Source organism: Chroicocephalus ridibundus, chromosome 8 (assembly GCF_963924245.1).
Source record: "Chroicocephalus ridibundus chromosome 8, bChrRid1.1, whole genome shotgun sequence".
NCBI lineage: Eukaryota > Metazoa > Chordata > Aves > Charadriiformes > Laridae > Chroicocephalus > Chroicocephalus ridibundus.
The window spans coordinates 34567313-34579410 of record NC_086291.1 but is presented as its reverse complement, the minus strand read 5'-3'; the positions used below and the strand labels follow the sequence as shown (position 1 = coordinate 34579410).

Below are 12098 nucleotides of genomic sequence, written 5' to 3'. Positions count from 1 at the left end.
TCAGCGTCGGACGCGTTTTCCCTGAACAGAAGTCTCCTCCTGCCCACACCCCCTTCCACCCCACCCCGAGTGCTTGCGCTGTCTCTCAGCTCCCCCACCCTCCCTTGGGACAGGAAAAATGAAGTGTCGACCCATCCCGGGTAGGTTATGTCGCTGTTTGCAGGGAGGACGGCGTGCATCCCGTACGCTGAGAGGAGAAGGCGAGCGACTGGAGGGCGGCTATTGTTCGACTTGAGCCAAGGAGCTGAATAGAGAGCATTGCGCCTGACGGGCTTCGGCGCTGGCTTTTCTGCATTCCAAACCGTCTGAGGCAGAGAAAAGAGAGTGCGGGAGAGAAGAGCGTGGAGGCTACGCTGGCTTTCTGGCTGGCATGGTGGCAGGACCATGGTAGAGGTATTAGGATTACCGCAGAATGCAGTTCACAGGTGAGATCCCTCCTGACACAGTCCATGCGAACAGGGGACTCTATTGCTGCAGTACTTCCAGTGAGGCGGCACTGGGGAGGAGGCACATAGGTATTTTGCTGGAAATTTAAAGTGACTAGACTTAGAGCAACTAGAAACTCTTAAGAGGTTTTTTTTCCCCCCATGTTGCATGTATATATCAACTCTTCTCTTCGTTATTTCAGTTTGATACACAGGTTTTTAAAGAGACATTTACCCAGATTTAATGTGATGAATAGAAAAGTGGATTATATGTACTTTTCTGCTCGCTAGTACAGAAATTACATGTTAGTATTCAAACATCACGTAGATGCGAAGATGAGAAACAAGTTTTTGTAACGGCTTTCAAAGTTAAAAGTCTCATTTATGGCTATTAAATCATTAGGTTTGCTTTTCTCCCTCTCCCTGAAAGCCTTTACTTGCCTAACATAAGTCAGTATGTTTTTATATGACATTGGATTTCTGGATAAGGCCAGACATCATTCTTCAAGGGCACGCTGTGGGAATATTATTCAGCATTTACTTGTGCCTGGCATTGCGTGATGTTTCCAGCATATGATATTGCCAACCTTGCTTCCTGTCCTCCAGCAAGTGATGGTAAATCAAAGCAGATCAGGGAATCCTACAGGTTGGTCATAAAAACAAGAGGATTTGTTTTCTTGTCAATAGAAAGGGCATTGCCTTAGTAATGCTGCTTGCTTTTTGACTGCTTTTTTCTTCAAATGTATTATTAAGTGATAGCAAGCTGGAAAGCATTTAAATTTCATGCCTTTTGATATAGTTAAACGTTTTTCCCTAGCTACAAAAGCACTAAGTGTTGTCTAAGGAAATCAGGAATGGAGTCTCCTGAGTTAAACTTTTTCTACCTTGGAAACAGCCTTTAATAGGTACTGATTATGAAGTCCTACTTAGTCATTTTCCTCCTCATCTGCAGACCAGGGAGAATACTAATTTGCTAACTTGGAGAGACTGTTTTTGTTAGCCTGAACCAATGAGGTTGTTCTGCAGCTGTTTTTGAATTACACGATCAGAAAATGAAAACCTTCTGCTTTAGCTTTTTTTTGGGACAAACATGTCTGTCTTTCAAAAACAAGCAAACTTTTGGCAAACTAATCAGAAAGGCTCAAGGCAACACAATTCTGTCCCTTCCAAGTTTCATTTAGGTGATTTTTGGGGTGGTTACCAGGAGGTACTCTTTAGAATTCCCTATTTCTTTTGGGGACTCTTTCATACGATTAACATGTTAATAGGGTAGTGAATTAAAAATACAATACTGGGCAGTTCTGGAAGGCAGACATGAGCAGCAACTTACATTCCTGCAGATTCTTCATGTTGTGCCTCGCTTTTTCTGATATTCTGTGGGTCCTCTCGCTCTTTCTAAAAAAAAAAAAAAATCTGTGGGGAGGGGAAAACAGCATAATTGTAATGAATACCTTGGGGTGACTTCTGTCAGAAAGATCTGTCATGGGTCTTTAAAGCTCATGGGAATAAATTGACATCATTTGTATATAAGCAGTGGAAGGGGCATTCTGGTATACCGAGGCTTGACTCCTTGCCACTTTCTGGTATCTGGGAGTAAGTTCTGCACCAGCTATGTAGTACTGGAAGTCAAAGAATTCCGTGGTGCAGCAAAATATACAGGGTATGGGAAGGCGTTTGTAAATGGCTCGTTGGCATCAAGAGACATTCATTTTCCAGCCTGTAGGGGTACGTACCTTTTCAAAGCTTTAATTCTCCACAAAGGGAATACTTCCTTTTATCTAGATTTCTTGGCTAATTGGCATCAGACAGCACAAATGTTTTTTAGGAGAGCTAGTAATGGTGGGAGTTGAAACCGGGCCAATGGCAGAAGGGAGACCTAATGATCCCCTTCCGTTTAATTTTCTGTATATATGGGCGATTGCTTCTAGTAAGGGAGAGGGAAATCTGCACAAGAAGTCAGCAGGCAAATGATGCAACTACAGTCAGTGCTTACAGTTTCAACAGTATCATTTCCACATGTTAAATAGTCAACAGACTTCGACTATATATATGTTACAGATTTAATGGGAAACGGTGCCGAAATTTTCATGGTAAACATAACCGCAAAAATTGGGTTGTGGAGTTGTGTAATAGCTGGCTATCGGAACAGATGTGACGGCGGGTACAAATATCTATGGTGAGTCTCTGTGGAGTTTTCCTCCATAGGTGAACAGTGCTGCTCCTTGGTCAGGCAGCGGACCTGCTGTTATGGCACGCAGCATTGCATTTTCCTTCTCTTGCACCTGCAGCATGCTCAGCAGGGACTTTAGGAGGGCGATGTTGTGAGGTGGACGCTTGCCAGAGGCATGAAACAGCTCCACTGACATATTTGCTTTAGAGCAGGCCTCTGGGCAACCTTCAAAAGTGGCGCCTACCACAGGCATTCAAAAATGCAACTCTGGCTTAGGAAAGAGAAGATGGGAAAGTTTGGGGTTTTGGTTTTGTTTTGGTTTGGGTTTTTTTGTTGTTGTTTTTTTTTTTAAATAATATTAATTTTCCTGCTTGTTTTGATCCTTTTTGGAGTAGGCTTCAGTCAGATTTTCAAGCTCAGTTGCACTCAAACTGTGAAGGCCAGGTCCTTTTTCTAGAATACAGGCTTTAATTGCCTCTACATTTCTAATATACAAATGGGTAGTGGCTACAGAAAAAATGCCAGATGTGCGAAATATAGTGTAATTCTAATGCAAGCTTTCACAGCATTCATGCTCTTAGAAGTCCTGTCCTGGTATGTCCTAAGGTCACTCTGAAATGTCGTCTGTATTCTCCAGGGGAACACTCGCCAGAGTGTCTAAGAAGAATCTTTAAGGTATTGTATCGGTCAGAAATTGAGTCCGTGTCCACAAGATGGAGGACTTGGCATGTCCTTGTGAAAATTCCCTAAACAATACAGTCAGTTACCTTCCTGTGTTTCCTTGCTTCACCACTAAATTTGGTCACTAATTTGGAATCAGATTAAAAAACCCCTCCATGTTCTGATCTCTTAGGGTTTGGAAAGGCCTTGGGCTTTGGTGCTTGCCTTATTTTGATGCTTACATAGAGATTAACACAGTATTCCTATAAACACAGGTGGAACTGAGTCGTAAGAGGCAGGGAGACCACATGATTCATAGGCAGGGGTAGGAAATCATATTGCTGGTCATAGCCACTCGTTCTGCAGAATGCTCCTGCTTTTCTGCTGCATACCTGGTAAGTGCAAGCTGCGTGCTTTCGGGCTACTAGACATTTCACAGTTTTTTATTTGTTTGTGGTTTTCTGTTTTATAATCTGGTGTTGGAGGTGCAGGCTATTGTGAATTAGACTTTTTCTCTCAAGGAGAGTTTAGCTCCCGCCTGGTGATGTCAGCAAAGCTGCGGTTTCTTGACATATAAAGGGAGCAAGCAGTGACCTCAGGGTGGAGTCAAGCTCCCTGTTGGCACAGCACCCTCAGCCCTGCTCTGCAAGAATCACTGGTATTTAGTTTGTGCTGAAAACAAGCAAGCTGAACTTGTTGTGGGAGTGCTACGTAAAGCTATTACCTTGTACTAAGCCTTGTCTAAAAAGGGTAAATAAGTTGATGGGATGGTGTTGCCTTTCCTACATTATGTGACCAGAAGCTTGAGAAGTCCTGTGGTCAGTAGAATATCATATATTGATCACGTTGAATCACTTCCCAAAACACTTTGAAGCCATCTGTGTGGGTCTTTTGAATTCTGATGGCACCAGAATGTTGCAGGCTGAATGATAAGACATTCAGTTCTCTCTCATCTGAAATTGTTTTTCTCAAAATTGTCATTCTCTATTATCTGTGTGATCACGTCTAGTCATAGAAGGCCAAAAAAAAAACCCCAAGCCAGCCACCACCCAAACCCCAACCCTCAGTAAGTTGTTCTTTCTTTTGTTTGCTTGTTGGAGATGTCATCCAAATAACTTAATCTAAATAAGAAAAACAATTCCTGGCTGTTTCCTTGCTCCACTTGAGAGTGTATACTGAAGGAAAAACAATAGGTCAAAAAGTATTAGGAGAGGCCGACGTGAATGATGGGAGTATTCCAACAAAACTGCCTTAATCAATTATTTTCACTTGCCTTCTTTTTTTTTTTTTTTTTTTTTTTGAGCAAAATTCAACACTTGTGAAGACATGAGTTGTGCAAACTGTGTGGCCTGCAGGGCAAGCAAGAAGATTTTTTTTTTCCTGTTCTAAGCAGCATTCGTGGGGAAGTGCTTGGCTGTCCCAGTGGTGACTTTGAGGACAGCTTACTGCAAGGTGTCCCCTTTCCCCATAAACCTGCCCGCTTGATTTCTCTCTGACAATTCCTAGCATGTCAGCATCTTGAAGTGCACAGGATTGAGCAGTTGAGTCCTCAAGGATATTACTAACCTGTCAGATTGTCCCTATCGGTTACATGACAAGCACTGGGAAGAATTATTTAAAAGATACTTTTTCCATGGTGTACCAATATAATTCCTGATAAACCTGTCATATGTTAAGAGCTTCTCCTTGTCTGTCTTTCTAACAAAGCTCCTTTATAATGATTTAGAACAGATAAAATCTGAAGGGCCTATAAGGTTGTCTGTAAAATAGCAGCGGTGCTGTATCTGAAGCACTTAAGCAAGACTTTGGGTGCCTTTAGAGACAGGGCAGAGAGGAGCGGGTACTTCAGCTTACTGCCTGCCTGCAGTGAGGTTTCTCATTAATTACTTTTTTTTTTCCATTTTCTTAATACCTGAGAGACTTGGGAGTACAGCCAGCGGAGCTGTAGCTGGGTCTTTCTTGCTTGGAAAGGCTGATTTTTCTTGGACTGTCTGAGTGACGTGAGTCGGGGATGGTGGATGGGAAGGAAGCTGTGCTCCTTTTTGGTTTTTTAATGTCAGCAAATATTTGCACTTGTTTTTTGCTTTCTCCAAAACACTATTTTCCTTCCAGTAGCCCTACAAAATATTGTTCATTCTTGTTTAACTTTCATCTTGGTCACGTTTAAGCTGTACTGATATTTGAAGTTTGCATTTCTTGGAAATTCTTGTTCAGAAAAACTGTGTGATGCTGATACTGCTTGAGACACTGACAATTTCAGTCCTCCTAGTATGAAAGGTCAAAAGTCACTCCCCATCTCTCTTTCATACTACTTCAAAAGATGGAAGAGCTCTTGGATTTCTGGGCCAGGTCTTCAGATGTGTGAAGCAGGTGGTATAACTGGGCTCCGTGGCAGGGGGTATCAGACCCTGAATGTGGAACTTTTTTATGCTCTTCATCCATTCTTGAAGGTTTGGCACCTCTCAGGGCTTCTTAATTTTTCTTTCAGTCTTAGCATTAGTAGATTTCTAATGCTAAATAACTTTAGAACTACCATAACGTTTCTAGCAGAGATGCTAGGTCAGGAATCCTTTTTTAAATGTAAGTGCTTGAGACTCAATTCATTTCAAGCTGTTGCTCTCGCAGTGTTACTGAGGAAGGGCTTCCGTATCTATCTTTGTGCCTGGTAAATCTGGGAAAGCGTGGGGTTTGTTTTGTTTTTACAGCTCCATGTTTTCAGGGCATTTCGAGTCTGCTCTTTGTTTGGAACGCCCAGTGTTTTTGGTTAGAGGGAAAGAATATAGAAGGTATTCTTCATGGACACATTCTTGGGAAAAAAGTCATTGCGTGAATACCAGCATCAGAAATTAAGTAGTCTTTACATACTGCTTGTTAAATCTATAGCTGAATGTATTCATACTTTAATACAAGATGTCTGTTTACATAAGGCATATGGCTCACAGTTTGGAAAGGCACTCCAGAGTGGATGACTCTGTAAATAATGTCTTGGCCCTAATTTGGAATTAAATTAGCTTAATGTTTTTAGAGTAGTCCTTAATAGATACTTGCAAACTACCGTACTGCTAGCAGCATAACTAAGCTGAATCCCTTGGCTATGCTGAGGATAACTGAAGTTGGATTGAGTACAAAAACGTAATTAAGTTGGTGTGGAAACGAGGAAAAAACACCATGGTTGCTTCATCAGTGAAGTTCTGAAATCCAGTAGTTCTCTCCAGCAGAAATATTTGTGTCAGAGCTCCTAGTGCCTCTCGTTGGGTAATTGTCTTGTAATGTTGACTAAGTGTTTTTCCATGGGAAAGCCGGACAATAATAACAGGACGGTTTCACCTATAGTAGTAACACTTCCCTATTGCTAGTTCTTCTGATTTTTGGAACTGGCTTACTTAGGGTTAACATGCTCAAGAACTGAAAATCACAGCAATTTGCATATTCTTGAAGTACATTGATTTATTTTTTTTTTAATGATCATTTAAGACTGCATCCATCTTTCTGTGTAAGAGCAGCATGATGGTTCCTTCTGTGCTTATACCTCCTCGGCCTCTTGATAGAGACAATTTTCTTTCCTTATACAATGCTGGAGGTTCTCTGTCATGCGGGTGCAGGTACGTGTCTCTCTCCCTGTGTTGACCTTCAGCTGATGGTTTGACTCCCAGTCTTCCTGCTCTTCTCAAGCATCTCTTTATTAATAAACCCTGGAGGAAAAAAGTATAGGGCTGTATAGTCTTAGACTCAGCAAGACTTAATTTTGTGGGCAGGTACAGTCACCAACACAAAGGATTCATCTCCAGCCCCTACAGCATTACTCTTTTGCATCGTTTTTGCCAGGAAAACATAATACGAGGATCTAAAGAGGGAACTGGAGCAGACACCCTTCTAAAAAAAGCCACCTTGTTTATGGCATGTTAGGATGGTCAGGAGGAAAATGTTATGGAAAAATTGAAGGTGTGTTTTAAAAGCCGTTTAAAATTCAGCTCCTTAGCAAGTAGCCTTATAGGCTTCTGTCAGCTTTTTTTTCTTTAACCTAAAAAGCATGTCTGTAATTCTAAGTTATTACATATAGTTCATACGCAGCAAGGAACACAATGTAGTGGGAGGTCTCTTAAGACATAGCTTGCTATTATGGAAAAGACTTTGAAGCATTGATTAGATTCATATAGGCAATTAGATGTATCTTTATATTGCAAGGGAAGTACAAGCCAACTTCTGTGCTGGTAAGTGTCATACTTTGTGTCCAAGTAAACTGACTTACGTGAGTTTTGTCCGAGGCCTGTGACTAGACTTAGTTTCCCTCAAGGTGAAGTATGAAGAGCCAGCCAAGAGGCCACATGATTTTTGCTAGGGAGGGGTGAAGCATGAATAGCCAGCCAAGAGGCCAAATGTTTTTTGCTAGGGAGGCTCAGTGGGCATGGAAGAGCTTTGTAAAGGCTAGCCCCGTTGGGTTTAGTTTAAATTTTCATTTTGGGTGCTGATCTGTTTTTTTCCAATGCCACGTCGAAACTAAGAGTGGAAATAGCTTCCTGACGTTGTTTAAAATGCCACTTGTACAAGGGAGCTCTTGCCTGTATTATCATATACTACAGAACTTCAAGCTTTGTTGTTTTTCTCACCTTCATTTTGAGCCTTTCTGTCCCTATTTATCTTTACAGGCTGTCAGCAGGTACAGCTTTCCACTACCCCTGGATTCCTCGCTGCTCCAGCAATTGTTATTTAGGAAATTCTTTGCTCTGCTTCCCTCCTGAGTAACCACTAGGTTAGTATCTCTGATTTCAGCTGGGTTTGGGAGGCTAGCAGCGTTCACCCTGGAAAGTAAGGGGAACTATTACCCTGGAAAAAGATAATACTGCATCAGTGCTGTGGCATGTAGAGGTTGTCATCTTCAGCTGGATAAGAGCTGTTGAGAGTGAGCGCTGAAGATCACTGACTGTGCTAAAATCACTTCATTAAGCAATCTGAAAGGATAAAATACTAGACGATAATGTGTATGTGTGGGCTGGTACTTCATCAGCATGGTTTCATTTTCCACAATGGAATGGACTGGCTTAAAGAGAGACATGAGCGTCCATCTCTTTTTTTTTTGTTTGTTTTTTGTCTGATAGAAAGGGCTTTCTGTGTACTTCACCATGCTCCCACAGGGCTATCCACATCTTCTCATATCTGACGTAAATCTGCTATTGATTTACATTGCTACAGAATGATTCCGTTCTGCTGCTTGTAGCTCGTTCGTAGGATTGTGTCATGGTATTGCACGCTGGTTTTGCTTATGTAGCCTAAGCCAAAATGTTATCCGTGTCACAAAATAATGGTGAATCCTTCCACCACCATTCCGTAATACACAATGGGTTACTCGGCCTTTTCCGTCTGGATGCTCTCAAACTCGATTACAGTGTGCTCAGAAGGCTGTTATATTGTAACACCACTTCTCAAAGCAAAATGACTTTCATTACAGATCGGCTTTTAAAATTATTTAATGCAGGAAATGGAGCCTTTTGCATATAGAATTGACATTTTTACATGTCTGGGTAACTTGTTTTCAAGGTAGCTTGCTTGTTCTCTGCTATGGCGTTGAATAAGATTGAAAGGTTATTACTGCCTTGCATTTTTCTGGGGCAACATGACTTGGATAACTTTTCATATTTCCTAATGGACAGGTATAGAGGTGAGTAGTTTTGTCTGGTACATATGACATTGATCCAGGAATTAGAGCAGCGGATGTTTTATTGTTTCTTGTGGATTAACTAGCGCTGCAGCCTCAGCAAGCTGTTTTGTGTCTCTGCCTGCCTGCTTTTGTGAAAAAATTTGCCCTTTCTCTACCCGCTGTGCCCTGGTCCTGAAGGGAGCATTTCATTTTTCAAGTGTGCAAATATCCTGTCTTTATTCACTCCTAAACGAGCTTTAATAAGAATGACTTGGGTGTACAATGTCTAATGTATATCGCTGTGAAGACATTATCTACTGACTATAGCAATATCCATCCATCAGTCCGTCAGTCTGTCCCTAGTGCAAGTAAGATCCATTTTTCCTCTTCTTCTAAGTGCCTCATGTAGGGAACATTAATATGTTATGATTTATAATACTCCCATAACTTTGTGCTTACAAAGCATCTGCATCAGAAGGCATCTGTGCTCTATTATTTGCATATATTATGAATTACCATTGACTAACATTCCTGTAGCAAAATCTGAGCACTTGTGCTTCCTTGTAGTTTCACTTATCAAGAATGCTAATTTTTAAATCCACAGGATGGCAAAGCTGCTTAGCTTCATAGGTTTCAAAATTGTAACTGTAGGAGGGTGACATTTCTGACAACCGCAGGAAGGAGCCGAAGCCCATTTGCTGGTGGTAATACAAGGAATTACCAGTTGGGGATCTATACGAGTTTTATATCAGAGGTTCCAAAACATAGGGTTTAATTATCAGCTTCATGGACTCATCTGCTTTTGGAACTGAGGGGTGAGGGATGCGAACCCAAACTCTTTGAAGGAGTTTTCTCATGTTTTCACCTGCTATTCTGTACAGCTACTGGTGCTAATTTTGGAAAACAGCAGTCTTTCAAGGCAGAGATTACCTACTTCTCACTCCTGGTTTTGGAGTTTTTTTTATTCCTGCTTTGCTGATCTCTCCCACCTTTCTGTATTTTCACATTTTGCATATTTCCACTATAGTTGACAGAGCAATTTGTATCTGTATTTGCATTGGTTCAACAAACTTTTTTCCAGTATAGGTAGATCTCACAGCAGGAAAATAAGTTAGTCATGTTTTGAATATTCCTCTCATGCGTATTTGAAGCTTATGGCAAAAACTGGCTGTCCTAGAAAATTTGGACAAGACTTTTTGAAAGGTTTTGGTAAGCTCTGGAGCACAAGACCCGCTTTAAGATGGAGACAAATTTAAGAAGCTGTTCACGGTGTTTCTTCTGCCCACGGCAAGCTTTAGTAGGAGACCAGTACTATATCCCTCCTGCAGTTGTGGGGTGACTTTAATCTTTGGTGTTCTTGCACAGCAAAAGGTTTAAAAATTAAAATCAATGCTGCAGAGGAGTTTCGAGATATTTTTGAAGCGATTGTTTGAAACTAGGTTTTCAAAGGATGTAAACAGGCAGGACGTTTCTGAGACCAGAATTTTGATAATGGGGAGTATCAAAGCTTACAAATGTCAGCCAGTGCCCCGTGTCTGGGAGATGAGGCTGGATAAATTCATTCTTGGAACTAAGGAGCAAATTGCTAAGCACGAGTGGAGTTAAGCATTGGAACAGCTTACCAAGGGAACAGAGTGGTTCTTTAAGTCTTTGCAGTCTCTGTTTACAATCGGATATTCTTTTTTTCTGGAAGATGGGTCGTTGTTCAACTAGAAATAATGCAATGAATGGATGAGAGTCACTGGGTGATGTTCTGAAGGTGTTTCAAGTCAGATGAGATGGCGGTAATCATTATTTCTACTTTTAAATGTGATGGATTTGGTGTTTCTAAATGTCAGTGGTTCTTCTGCATCTATCTATTGCTTTCAATTTCCTGGATTTCTAATAGGTGTGTGTTTGTGACTGACTGACTTACAAGGGCTTTTCAATTCATGCTTTTGTTCTCATGCATATCTCCAACTTCTGACAGTCCATTGCAGACAAGCTTCCTGCTTGTGTGATGTTGTGTCCTGTTAAACCACACAAAAAGGTGATAAATAGTAGGGAAGTATTTATACAGGTTTTTGTCCCCCCCTCTGTATGTTGCCCCAGGAATGTTAACGCCCAGGAGAGGTCTGCATATGAAAAACTCTACTGCCATTTCAGGTCCTAGTTACAGCTCCCTGACTGAAGTCTTCACCGCTTCTGCCTCCATTTTTTTTTTTACCAAGTTTTTAATGTCCCCATATTTTTAAAATACGCCAGTAAGCCAGTTTCTTGTTTGGTATTTAATATACTTCCTCTATTTTCACGAACATTATAATGCACTGAAAGGGATGAATAAAGCTAAATTATGATAGAAGACGAGGCAGCTAGGGAGGAAAACAGGATCTATACACGATCTGTACTCCTTGAAAGGATGCAAAATTGGTAAGCATTCATGGGAAATCGATACTCTTAACTTTGTTTTCTCTAGAACCTATTATTTATGGAGTTAATAGTTAATATTGCAAATTAAACCAGTTTTTAATGGAAGGATGGTCAGGTGGTTTTGGGCACCATCCTTGTTTCACAGAAAAGTAAAAGGCAAGAGATGACATTTTTGTTTCATATTGTCTAACCAGATAGAAGAAAATAGCTACATAATCCTTTCTCTAAAAGTTCTTTAATTCCATTCTTAGTGCGAGTAGATTTACGTCATCAGTTTGCACAGTCTTAGCACAAAGAAGATTCTACTTGTAGAAGTTGGACAAAATGTGATCCTCCCACCCACACAGTAAAATTTGTTGGAAAAGCTCATTTTGTCCAAAAAAAAAAAAATCAGCTATTTTTTTGTGTAGATGGGAAATGCATCTGATGCCTTTGTAGTGTTGGATTTTATATTACGTAGGAAATGTTTCTGGGGTTTTTTTAGCACTCTGTTCATATTGGGGGTGGAGGCATGAACTTTTTCAGTGTGAACAGGAGGACTGCTTGGCTAAGTCTTCCATGCTGCTCGGTATCTCACTCCTGTCCCGTCTTCCCTCATTAACTGTGAATTCTGTATAGCATCTGCCCTGCTTGGCAGGTGTTTTATGAAAATATCTGTCCTGCACAAGCAGTACTTGCTACAGTTTGTCGTAGTAATTGGAATTTTCTTCCCTGCTGGGACTTGATAGCTTTTTTTCCTTAGTTTGTTGGTCGGTATCTAATTCTTCGCTTTGCTGATCTAATGGCTTTTTGTTGTTGC

General features: G+C 41.0%; 1 protein-coding gene across 9 annotated transcripts in view; it reads left to right on the top strand.

The window, feature by feature from the left end:
* Nucleotides 1-12098, top strand: part of RASAL2 (RAS protein activator like 2) — a 191423-nt gene that overhangs the window by 110329 nt on the left and 68996 nt on the right. Inside the window, exon 1 of one of the 9 annotated variants that reach the window (XM_063342811.1) lies at nucleotides 198-425. The exons of the other annotated variants lie outside the window; for them this stretch is intronic. Within the exon in view, the coding sequence (XP_063198881.1) occupies nucleotides 413-425 (13 nt within the window). The 5' untranslated portion in view covers nucleotides 198-412. Of the gene's footprint in view, nucleotides 1-197; nucleotides 426-12098 lie in introns of those variants that run through there. 9 annotated transcript variants of the gene reach the window in all.